This window comes from Tachypleus tridentatus, chromosome 12, assembly GCF_004210375.1.
Source record: "Tachypleus tridentatus isolate NWPU-2018 chromosome 12, ASM421037v1, whole genome shotgun sequence".
Classification (NCBI taxonomy): Eukaryota; Metazoa; Arthropoda; class Merostomata; order Xiphosura; family Limulidae; genus Tachypleus; species Tachypleus tridentatus.
In genome coordinates, this window is record NC_134836.1 from 79548306 (window position 1) to 79562108 (window position 13803).

Sequence of the window (13803 nt, forward strand, 5' to 3'; positions counted from 1 at the left end):
CTCTCTCTCTTATAGTCTTGAAAGGTGAGATGATGGGGCAGTGAGAAAAAAATATATATAATTTATGTGCCTGAATGAGCTTGGAATGCCTTCTACAGTTGTCAGTGGTTGTTTTTGTGATCACTTTGTACTGGTAAGGATACCGATGAGTGTTTCTTATTCTGATTCTCTTATCTATAGCTTAACAAGTACTTGTTTCCATGTTTCATTTTTCTCTTTGGTTGTTGGAGAGTTAACAGGAGTGGTCAAACTGGTTGATTCTGAGTCAAGATCACAGCTTGATGGTGACAGTTTAGTTCACCTGCTGGAGCTTTGAAGTTGAAGACAACAAGTTAAGCAAGGTAAGTTTCATACTAATGAAGTAAACCTTCTATCTGGATGTCATGTCACCAGAGTTCACTTGGTGCTTAAGTTGTGTGGATACAGAGTTTATCGTTTGTAACTTGAGAGGGGGCCAAACTTCACTAAAATCGAAGTCTTGGTCACAGTTTAGAACTTGCTGTAGAAAGGTTTTTTTGTTTTGAGAAATATTGGAAAACTATAAAACTAATGTCTACAAATAACAGACACTGAGAAACATTGCTCAAAATCTCCTAGATAGTTGCAGTTATATTAACAATGTCTCTGAAAAGTAGTTTTACAAAACAAAATAAAAGTTAACAACAGAGAATATCAACCTTCCAGCACTTGATAAAGGTTAACTGAGAATTTTAAAGTGATCTTTTACAAGAAGAGCCAGACACGTCCAAGTGTTTAATGTTTCAAGTTATAAAATGAAAGAACTGTGATTTGGTGTTAAACACTTTCAAGAGTATTAAAACTGTGATAGTTAACACTCCTACGAAAAGTGGGGTCTAATAGGCCCCAGAGCAACTTGAAAGGTTATTAATATTAGGCTAATAAATTTGTATTTAAATGAAATTGCCATTTCATTTGATGAAATAGCAACTTGAAAGGTTATTAATATTAGGCTAATAACCTTTCAAGTTGCTCTGGGGCCTATTAGGCCCCACTTTTCGTAGGAGTGGTAATTCTGATATTCAGTTAAGAAAAGATGCATAGTGGTCAGTGCTAGTAACTGATGGTATATAACTTCAGAAAGTTATATTGGTTCAAAAATAAAATATATTCTTTTTATTTTAAACATTTAATGATTTAGTCTTTGTTGTTTACTTAATGAACCAAAGCACTTCTGTATTTCACGATATAATTCAAATCGTAGCTGGTCACATGCTGCTGTGGAATTTATAATTGCTTTTATATTAACTTGTGTACCACGTGACACCATATTAATGAAGACAAAGTTTATTTCCTGTTTGCAAGAGGTGGTAATTTTAGTGTATGGTTGTTTTGTTGTTGTTCTTTCATCCCAACTTGCAGATGATAATGTGTATAAAATTGCTATTTATAGTGGTAATTAAAATCAAAGTAACGAGGAAACACGTAACCTTTAGTAACATTCACTGATTAGTTAGTTTGTTTGTTTTTGAATTTCTCGCAAAGCTACATGAGGGCTATCCGCACTCGCCATCCCAAATTTAGCAGTGTAAGACTAGAGGGAAGGCAGCTAGTCATCACCACCCACCCCCAACTATTGAGCTTCTTTTTTACCAATGAATAGTGCTCGGCATGGCCAGGTGGTTAAGATGCTCGACGGTCGCGGGTTCGAATCTCCGCCACACCAAACATGCTCGCCCTTTTAGCCGTTGGGGCGTTATTATGTTCCACTCAATTCCACTATCAGTTAGTTTATGGCTTGCGTTCTGTTGCTGCTCTTTGGAACTGTCAATGTTGTCGATAGATGGATAGCTCATTGTTTGGTTTTATGACATCGAATATCAGAAAAAATATGAATAATGTTCATCACCACACACCTGAGGTAAAGCTACAATAAAAGTTAGCAGGTGACTGCCGTGACATTTCACGATGCCTTACATCAGTCATGTTTTTCTTGACTTTATTGTTGGGACAACTCCTAACGTGGTTTTCTTAAGATTATTTCTGAATCATCTTTGAGTTATTATTGATTGAATTTCTTGAGATTTTTTGTATTTTTTTTTACTAACTTAAAACCAAGTCTGGCGGCAGTAAGACATCGACAGATAATTGTCAGAGTCAATATACGGTAACTACTGAGTCACTACCACCTCAAAATCATGGCAGTGGAATCCTTCCAAAACACGGATTTTACCCCTACAGTAGCCCAGTGGCATGTCTACAGCCTTACAATTCTAGAAACCAGGTATCCAAAGCTGTGGTGGGCAGAGCACAAAGAGCCAACTGTGTAGCTTTGTTCTTGGGCAAATCCGCAGAATTCCAAGTTTAAAAATTACGTCTTCCCGCAAAAAAAAAAAAGAACAAAGGAAAATCAGTGAGGCAGAAAATAGAACGAGTCCACAGGAACTATTGGAATGCTCCCTAGTTGTAAAACAGTATACTGACAACAACAGCGTCGTGCATGATCGATTTGATAATAGCGAAAATACTTTCCGGAATCGCAAGAATATTAAGGACAACGATTATGGATTAGCATCTTCAGAATCATTTCTATGGGGAGGAGATTTAAACGACGGAAGAAGTTTTAACGTATCAGATAGTCGAAAAGTAATCCTCTAAAAATGTTGTATTTTTCCAAAGTAGGGACTATAAACGCCTTATAAGTTTAGGTACAATAAAATGTGCATGGTTTTGAAAAACTGATTTATTGTCTGTAGCTAAAAAGTTCTATTGTAGTGGAACATGGAAAGGATTAGTTATAGTTAACATGATTTTAATTTTTGTAAATTTCTAACACGAGTGGTAAACACGTGTAGATTTCTGAAACAGGGTCTTTCAAAACTTTGGAAAAAAGTTTACGATCCAAGTAAGAAACAGTAACACTCGTCAAAAGTTTTTTATAATAGAACACAATGAACCCTAGTAAAAACCTCATTTTTTTCTTTGTTCTGTGTTTGTAACTTAACATTTCCATTAGACTCAAACACGAATGCAGACAAAACATTATACTGTGTGTTGAGAATGGTAGACACCGCTATGTGAATATTACACTGTGTTTATGACGAATGGCAGCGATTGTTATGTCAAATTTACACTGTATTTGTGACAAATGGCAGACAGTTATCGTTCTGTTAATATCAAAGTGTGTGTGACGTAACAAAGAATAATATAATGGATTCAAGAATTTTATTCCCAAACAATGTAAGGATTAAAACAAAATTTAAAAGCTTCGCGTATAATTTCAAAACTAATTAATCAGAAAGTAACGTTCCAGTTGTTTAACAAAGAAAATAAAATATTTAAAACCCGTTTGTTTTGTGATCTCCAGTAAATGGTAAACATTTCTAACAACTATTAAAATCCAAAAGTTGTATTATTGTAAGAAATGACTTGGTTGTGAGTCAGAAGACTGATAACGTCAAAAATCAGGTTTCGATAATGGTGGTAGACACAATACAGACAACCATTTGTGGATCTTTATGCTTAACCAAATAAAAAAAGTAAAGCGAAATAAAAACGAAAATCTCTGATAAAAAGCACATTCTAATATAACATTAACTGATGACGCATTGGTAAGTTTAAAAGCTAAAAGAGCTAAATTTAGGATTTAGTCTTGGCAATAAGTTTAACGGAAATGGCGACTTTTCGCAACATATTAGACGATTCTTGTCTTGGACTAATAAATAAGACAGTGTTTTCTCAGATTTTATGGAATAAAAATGTTGTGATATTATTATGCAATCTGTAATAACAATTTAACCGAAAAATATAAATTGGAGTATTTAAATGCTTACAGTGACGTTTGTTATATAAATACCGTCAGAGGGAGCAAGGTATTTCGACAGTTTACTGACTCAAGACGTGAAAATACGTTATAATCTTGTGTCACTACAAGTAGACTTAAAACAGTGAAAATATTTTGTGTTAAACATAAGTCATTGGTTATTTGTCAAAATAGATTTAAAAGAATGTAAGTCGTTAATTATAGATCAAACTATGTTACAATAAGTATTAGTTATATGTTATCAGAGTTTACTGCTACTTAAACTTGGATTTAAAGGTTAGTGACTTTTGCAATTACTTGTTATGTCTTTGGGTTCTCATAAAACACTTGTTATCGAGTAACAACAAAACTCAGACGTGCCGCAGCTTCCTGTACTTTATTTAGAATAGCCTCGCACATACAAAATACTAAGTGCTGATTGGCTAATAATGTCACATACATAACATCTCCCTTTTTTTTTTTTAACAATTAAGACAATTAACTAGTGTTACATAAATTTGGATTTACATATCTTATAGTTATAACATCAAAAGACATAATAAACTATGTTGTTATTAATGTCTATTTTGGTAATATGATAAATGTATTTTTCTTTTAATATGATAAGTGTAAATACACAGAAAATTAAATTTTTCTTTAACATTAAAAACTGGGCCCTTTTTTTTTACTATCTACATAACACATTATATCAATCAGGTATAACAACATAATAATATATAAAATGAAGTAAAAAAATTCTACCAAATTACTACACAAATACAAGAGTATTTTAACTCTTACAAATACAAAAGTATTCTTTCTTTTACAACTCTTATTCTCAATCATTAAGTATTACATTTTTCTTGTAACATTCTTGCTCATTTTAACAATTCACATAACAAAATCTCTTAGTTTTGTAGGAGCTTTAGAAATTCTACCTGTTCTTGTTACAATTTCACTCTTTTGAGCAGGAGCAATATTTTGCATTTGATTTTGATTTTTAGCATGTGTAATACTTTGTTTCAATTGTGGAGATTCACATATATGGCTAGCTCTGGGTGACCCTGATTGAGACATATTTTGTCTTGGGGGTGTTTTAGGGATATTTGGCACATTTTCTGGGACAGACTCTTCTTGTGATTTTATTCTAAGATATCTCTGTCGAGCACTGTGATAGACATCATCTTCATTTGTTTGCAATAAATGTCTACGATTTCTACAAATCATCCTGCCTGCTGGTGTTTGTAATATGTAGCTTCGGGGTTTCTCAGCTTGCCCTAATAACTGAGCTGGCATCCACTTGTTTTCATGTCTGTATCTTACACATTTTTCAAGATCCAGTGGTGGCAGTGGTTTTGAATTCTGATCATATCTTGATTTACTTTTCTGTTTCTGAATGTCGATTTCTGACGTCACTTTATCACTGTTTATCACTTGTGGAATAAGCAACTTCTCATTTGTCGGTAATCTCGTTCTGGTTCTACGACTCATTCACCTTTGCACTGGTGATCCAATTTTTGCATCTTTTGGTGTATTTCGGTAGTCTAACAATACTAAATGCAGGTCTGATTTTTCTTTCAGAGATTTTATAACAAGTCTTTTCGCTGTCTGAACTGCGCGTTCCGCCAGTCCATTTGCTTGTGGATATCGGGCACTGAATGTTTGGTGTTTAAATCCCCAGATCTGACTGAAATCTTTAAACTCTTTAGCATCATACTGTGGACCATTGTCCGAATACACAATCTGAGGTATGCCATGCGTAGCAAAAAATTTCTTCAACTTCTGAACTGTTTGTTCGGATGTGATCTCTTTTTCATATTCATTGATCTCCAAATATCCACTGTAATGATCAACTACTACTAGATAATGTGTTCCTTGGTTTTCAAATAAGTCTGTTGAAACATATTGCCATGGCAACGTTGGTGTAGGTGTGCTGATCATTGGTTCTTTTTGTTGTGCATTTCTCATTGTTTGACATGTGGTACATTTTGAGACAGTGTCTTCGATTTGTTTGTTCATTCCTTTCCAAAATAAAACGTCACGTGCAAGCTGCTTTGATCTCACAACTCCTTGATGGCTTTGATGTACGAGTTTCAGTATGATATGTCTCATTGACCTTGGTATCATGACTCTCTCTCCTCTGAATAATATACCATCATATACTGTCAGCTCTTTTCGGAAATCCCAATATGGCCTTGCTTCTGGTGGTACCTCGTCTCGATTTCCGGGCCATCCTTTCACAATCTGTTCTTTGAGAATTCGATATTCTGTATCATTTTCTGTCGCGATCTTTAGCTCTTGTTGCTTTTCTTCGGTGAATGCAGACAAACTTGCGACTTCAGTTGCGAAAACTTGACAATCTCGCATATCATCTACCAGGCCAGGATATTCATCTTTCACTGGAAATCTGCTCAATGCATCTGCGATAGGTATGTCTTTACCTGGTTTTCCGACTAACCTGATGTTGTACGGCTTTAGTTTTAAAAGCATTTTCTGTAGTCGTAACGGAACTTGTCCCAATGGTTTGTCTTGAATACGGACCAATGGCAAATGATCTGTCTCCACTGTGATATCATTTCGGCCATATAACAAGTGATGAAATTTTCTGCAACCAAATACAACTGCTAATAGTTCTTTCTCTATTTGTGCATACGCTCTTTCTGTTTGTGTTAGTGTTTTAGATGCATAGACAACTGGTTGATTGTTTTGTAATATCACAACACCTAGTCCACCTTGTGATGCGTCACATGACAATGTCAACGGTTCATTAAGTGCATAATATCTCAGAACTGGAGCTTGGCTGAGAGCAGTCTTGAGCTTTGAAAACGCCTCCTGCTGTGGTACATCAAAATAGAATTCATGCGTTTCTTCTGTCTTCTTCTTGACTACTTCTCGTAGAGGTTCAGTTAAATCAGAATAATTAGGTATGTATTTGGACAGGTACGTAGCCATTCCGAGCAGTGTTCTTACTTCGTCGCGATTGGTTGGAGTATGCATTTCATGTATTGCACGCACTTTTTTCATCAGAAACTTTGATGCCGTTGCCTGTGATCACATGACCTGTGTAGTCTACCTCTGGCTGGCCAAACAAACATTTTGATAGTCGAAATGTCACATCATTTTGTCTAGCGGTTTCCAACGTGTTGCGTAGCACTTTACAATGTTCAGGTAGTGTAACAGTATCGAGTAGCATATCGTCAAAAAATGTTATTCACATGATCATGCTCCTGAAATATTTCTTCCATCGCTCTTTGGTACAATTCAGGACTCGACTTAATTCCCATCGGCAAACGTAAGTACATATAACGACCCCACGGAGTGTTAAAAGCGGTGAGTAACTGACTATCCTCATCGAGTTGTAGCTGATAGTATCCCATGTTCGCATCTAGGACAGTAAAATACTTGCTTCCATTAATACGGGTAAGTAAATCCTCTAGTGTATTGATAGGGTGGTATTCTCTCAGTAGTGCTTTATTAAGAAACTTAGGATCAATGCAAATTCTCACTGAGTTTCCGTCTTTCTTGTGTACAACATGTAGTTGACTACACCACGGTGTCGGTATACCAACTGGTACTTTCGAAATGATCCCTTGTGACTCTAAAATGTCTAACTGTACTTTGGTTCTGTCTCTCATCGCTACAGGAATCGGCCTAGCAGCCTGTGACACAGGGCCATCTTTGTAATCTGGGTCAATAGACAACGTACATTTTCCCGGTATTTTGCCTACTCTGTCTGTGGGAAATCTGTCTTTATACTGAAGCAAAATTTCACGAATACTCTGTGGCACTTTGTTTATATTAGGAACTCGGAGTCTGACTGAGTCTGGGTTTTAGTACACTTATTTGATTTATCAATCGAAGGGGGGCGTACTTGTGTTGATTCATGAGGGGGGCTTTGAACAGTGGGAATCTCGGGACCTGGAGGTAGCCTATGTTGTGAACTCCGATCATGCGAGTATTTACCTTGTACATAAGTACTAATTGCATTTACTTTTTGTATTAACCCAAACTTAGTACTAGATTCACCTCCAAGAAGATTAGGTACATCACCATCAACAACTTCACAATCAATATCATACATTTTGCTTTTGTGAATAACAGTAAATGTAGTTTTTCCAACAGGTGTGATCTTATGATTACCAAATGCTTTTATGGTTACCTGTGACTTAGACAAAGATAACGAACCATGAGGTGCCATGCGATCAAATGACTGTTTACTCAATATATTACACTCTGCCTGTGTGTCTATTTTCATACGCACTGCACCTTTACCCTGTTCATATGGGGTACTTAATATGACAGACCAATACTCAGTAGGTTTGTTTACACCAATGGAGTAAATATTCAAAGAATTCATACTTTCCTCTACATTACACATTTCATAACAATCATCATAATCATTGACATCTTGAAAATAATCATCACATGTGTTTACAAAATGTACATTTCTACTCTTATTTCTACACATGACAGCAAAGTGACCTCTTAATTTACAATAATTACAAGTTTTCTCTAATGCTGGGCATCTTTGTTGACTGTGATGTGGTAGTTTTCCACACCGAGTACAGTTCCTCTGTGGCGGTCTCTGTGTCGTGGCTTCTCTGTAGACCCGTGTGCCTCGTCTTTGCTGGTTTCTGGAACCTTGACTTCTGTGGCGACTACGACCTCTGCTTTGACCTCGACCTCGACGTACATAGTTTACATCTGTTACGGTACTTGTGGATCCTTCGATTTCCTTCAGTGATTCTAGTTTCTGTTCATGGTGATGACATTTCTCTGTAATCTGTTTCAGTGTCAGATCCTCTGACCACAGTCTATCTCTTAATGCTCGATCACTGACGCCTACGCTGATTTGTTTACACAACTGTTGTTCGAGAGTATCACCATACTCACAGTTCTGTGCTATCTCTCACCTGGTTGCTGCTTTCGGTCCTCAAACTTTTTCATGTACAACTTTGTTACCTTGGTTGGCTGAAAATAGTTGTCGAATTCTCTGATTACATGTTTATAGTTCTTCTGTTGAGCTTCTGTCAGTCCAAAATTGTCGAAAACTGTCGTGTATTTCGACCCGAGTGTGTACAACAATATAGACACTTTACGTTCTTCTGTTGCCTCTGATAACCCTGATGCCATGAAGAAAATCCGCAAATCTTGTTTGAGATTCTTCCATGCCGCACTAGCATTCGTTTTGTCGTTAAAAACAGGTGGCTTGAAACTTGCCTCCGCCATTTTTCTGGGTAGAACACATGTGTTTCCGCGAGAATCGTATCTCGTACGATTATGTCAATTTACAGTTTGTGAACATAAAGTTTGTATTTATCTTGACTGTGTGTCGCTTCTAAGGCACAATTTAAATAAAACTTCCACTTCTGACAACCATGTTATGTCTTTGGGTTCTCATAAAACACTTGTTATCGAGTAACAACAAAACTCAGACGTGCCGCAGCTTCCTGTACTTTATTTAGAATAGTCTCGCACATACAAAATACTAAGTGCTGATTGGCTAATAATGTCACATACATAACATTACTGAGGAATAGAGAACAAATTTTCATATATCTCTCTAAAAAGAGATTTAAGCATTAATTAAAACAAAACTAAAAGCTGGATCATATTAGCCACTCAAACCACTAACATCTTCAACATTTGTACTTACATCAGAAGTCTTGATTCATAAGTTTCTTGACTGTTAAGTATAGTTATTTGTCGAATTTCACCCAAGGCTACTCGAGGCCGACCCTAATTTTGATGCAAAAAAACTGGAGGAAAAGCGAATTCGTGCATTATCTGTCCGAATATGAACAGGAATGTAAATGTGTTGAGAAGGTGTTACATTTTGTTGTTGTGGACAGTAAAGCTACACAGTGGGTAAATTGTGTTGTAGATACCGATGATATCAAATTTCGGTTTCTATCGTTACAAGCCCGCAGACTTGCCACTCAGTTATCGGCGACTAAGAATGGTGTTCATAATACATCTTTACGATGTCTGTCTTGAAAAACAATACAAATATGTGTGTGTATATATATACATAATATTTATTTGTGCCTCTGATGCAGTATTTTGTAAATACCACGGTTCGATCTCAATTTCGTTTTTTTTTTATAGAGTTATATGTACCATTTAATCCGTTTTCACTGGATAATTGGAAGGCAAGACAGTTTCTTTTGTTCTTTCAAACACTTTATTAACTTGTCAGAACCGAAACTAGATTGAGACAAATCTTCTCCCAATGAGAAAAGCGACGCCTAGTAGTGAAACAATAAGTTCAATCAGCGCAGATCCTGTTTCCAACGAAACTTTTTAAGTATAATGACCTTTCACAAGGAATCAGATTATAACAGAAAGTCATAAAATATATCGCTATTTCTAATCGTCTCGTTGCTCACTTTTTTTTTTTTTTTAGAAAAGGAATTTTCTTTTGCTGTAGTATTTGATAAGACTTATACTTCATAAAATTCACGAATACTCGCACAAAAATGCCCTTTATTAAATGTTGGCCTAATTTGTTTCTTCTCATTTCTAACTCTATGTCTCCTTCCGTCTCATCAGTACATATCTTCTCTTTCAAATAAAATGTTTAAAATTAACGTTAAAAAAGGGCGAATATATAATAATACAGACGCATAACATATACGAGTATAACATTTTAAAATTGAAGGCAGGACCAACGTTTTTTTTATTTTAAACTTTATTGCACAAGTTCTCTTAATTGCATTTTCTATTTGTATAAAGCTGTTAGTAAATAATTTGTTTGTTTTGAATTTCGCGCAAAGCTACACGAGGGCTATCTGCACTAGCCGTCCCTAATTTAGCATCGTAAGACTAGAGGGAAGGCACCTAATCATCACCACTCACTGCCAACTCTTGGGTTGCTCTTTTATCAACTAATAAGGGGATTGACCGTCACACTATAACGCCCCCATGGCTAAAAGGGCGAACAAATTTGGTGTAATGGGAATTCGAACCCGCGACTCTCGAGTGCGTTAACCATGTGGCCATGCCGGGCCCAATAATTTCTTACAATTGATATAAATATAAGAAACATATTTTTATGTGATAACCAAAACACATGCCCATCTGCTGTATAATGGTATTATGCCAATGTATAATTATCAGAATTATAGAAAGTTTGCGACTGAATTCGTGGAGTTTCATCAAACCTTGGACTTCTACAGGAGTTTATATTTCGGTCCGAGTTCTCTGTCGAAATTTTTATTTCTTCGGTTTCTTAAATGTATATATCTACATGAATATCAGTCTTTGAGTGAGGGAGACATGGTTTGTAGGTTGATTCGCCAACAAAAACTTTTCAATTTTTTTTCATTAGGAATAAAGATTTGAATTAATTACAATATCTAGGACCTGAATTGTCCACCAGCACTAGTTTTGAGGATGTGAGGAAGTAATACCTGTGTTCATATTTTCACACAACACACGGTAATCAGTTTCCCCAGTTCTATAAAGTCGTTTCCTCCGCAAGTTTCGCGAGTTCTGTTAGGTTAACAGACCGAACCTCTTTATCAATGTATTTTATGTTCTCACTTGAAAATTGGAAGTTCCCAGTGGCTCAACGGTTAGTCTGAAAACTTATAAGAGAAGAAATCGAGTTTCGATACCCATGGTGACCACAGCACAGATAGCCCATTTTGTGCGTAGCTACAAACAAACATCATAAAATAATATCAGAGAGCATGCTGTTACTCTGTAGCCCACCACGTGCCCCAGGTTCAGTCTCATCGACTCTTGTACTGAAAGTTAAAGAAAAAATGTAATCATAAATGATGTTACGCCCTACAATAGAAGTTTTTACTTTGTGGTGCCACTTCAATTGTAAAATATGTTGCATTTTTCAAGAGTCAGTTTTTACTTTGAAGGAAACTTTCCAAAATAAACTTGGGGCTAACTCGACAATGTATTTTTCGGCGCAAGTTTAAAGCTCACTTTAAGCTTTTCATCTAATTTGTTTGTTATAACGCGAAGTCACATACCTGCATAGTCCACTATGGGGAGTCGAATCACGGTTTGTTAGCGACATAAGCTCGTAAATTCATTGCTAGTCCCTCTAAAAATGTCTCTTTGCCAGAGTGTGTGTTTTCTTATAGCAAAGCCACATCGGGTTAACTGCTGAGCCCACCGAAGAGAAGCGAACCCCTGATTTTAGTGTTGTAAATCCGGAGACATACTACTGTACTAGCGAGGGGCGTCTTTACCACAAGAACGACAGCTTGAAAACGAGAGTTACGTTAATTAAACACAACAGTGCAGATTATCAGAAATTGAGTAACAATTAACTGTCTCATGAGCAAAAAGCAAACAATAGATGGCGCGCTATATCATCAATTAAATCAGTACATACGATTAGTTGTAAAAATTACGTATAAAAATCATACATTATTCACACATATAGGTAATTACTTATAATTTTAAAAAATAGGGAAAACATAAATCATAAATGAGCTTGTTTATAAGTGGATTGAAAAGATGTGTACGTTTAAACAATGACAGATAAGTCTTATACAGTTTTATCTTATTGTCATGACAATATTACGAGTAGCAGGCGAACCATTTAATTAAAATGTTGTTTTCTTAGTTCATTTTCACTCTTTTATCATTCTGTTAATTCTTGGCTCAGATTTGTTTGTGTATGTGTAAATATTTTTTTTCCAAAATAATCAGTAAAAATGTTCTGAAAGTGACCTTAAAATAATATTTTACAACCAACCACCATCCCTTTTGTAACGGTTTTTATCATTGAGTGAAGATCAGTAGATCAATTATTAATACTGAAACGTGGAGTCTGGAGTGGCCTCATGGTTACTGTTTCAGTTTTCGAATCCAGGAGTCCGTGGTTCGAGATTGGGTGTTACCAGGCTAAAATACCTCACACTTTCAGATATTGATGCATTATAAAAGTAACAGTAAATAGGGTTAAACGATTCAAAGGGCTTTATAAAGCCTACGAGGCGACTGAAGTTGCTGGTCGTCTATGTTCCCTGTGGTCGCTGATATCTCTGACACGATGGTTTAGCACTCATGAGCAAAAAAGGTTTCTGAGTTCGTAAAAGCTATTTTAGACCCAACAAAGATTCGCCCTAAATTATATTGCTCATGATTTCAGTAATCTGTATATAGATAAAGTAAAATTCTACAAAATATTTCTAATTAAAATTTTAGTTTTCTAACTTTTTTTTCACCAACTTTGTAGAAAGAAATCCAACTGTTACTAGTTCAGTGAACCTAGAACTTAAATTAAATATACAGTAAAACAATAATGAAACAGATAAACTGAAAATAAAAATGTTAGTTTTAATTTTAACGTAACATTAGTTATTCTTTTAACCGTTTCAAACTACACTAACAATGTCGTAGTGTGTTCCTTTCATTGACATTGTTATCTTAAACAATTACTATATATAAAAATCTTATTATTCTTGTCATAACATACATTGGCGCTTAGCGACAAAACTATCGCTTGGTTACTGTTAGGTCAACTATGGAGCTTATGTTGAATGCTTAGTATTCATGTTGATTTATTACAAAGATTTGTTTTTTATTATTTAATTTTTTATAACTTCGGTCATATGACAGCAAAATTGTTTCGTGACATTAGAGTTGTCTCCAAAAGCAAAATAAAATTTATCAAGTAATGTTTCAGCTAAGCCTTACGTTACATTTATGTATTAGGCTTAGTGCTTAAATTAGACTATAAATAGGCCTACTATTACTAACGTGAGCTACTGTTCAAAACGATTTAAGTAGTGAATAGGACCCGGCATAGCCAGGTGATTAAGGCACCCAACTCGTCATTTGAGGGTCGCGGATTCAAATCCGCGTCACACCAAACATGCTCGCCCTTTCAGCCGTGAAGGCGATATAATGTAATGGTCAATCCCACTATTCATTGGTAAAAGAGTAGCCCAAGAGTTTGTGGTGAGTGGTGATGACTAGCTGCCTTTCCTCTAGTCTTACACTGTAAAATTATGAGATGGCTAACGGAGATAGCTCTCGTGTAGCTTTGCTCAAAATTCAGAACAATCCAA

At 35.7% G+C, this 13803-nt stretch overlaps 1 protein-coding gene across 1 annotated transcript; it reads right to left on the reverse strand.

Annotated features, from left to right (window-relative positions):
* Positions 1-8662: 8662 nt before the first annotated feature.
* LOC143233753 (uncharacterized) lies at positions 8663-10396 on the reverse strand. Its single transcript, XM_076470355.1, has one exon. The coding sequence runs from the start codon at positions 8987-8989 to the stop codon at positions 8663-8665; it is 327 nt and encodes a 108-aa protein (XP_076326470.1). The 5' UTR covers positions 8990-10396.
* Between the last annotated feature and the right edge of the window lie 3407 nt (positions 10397-13803).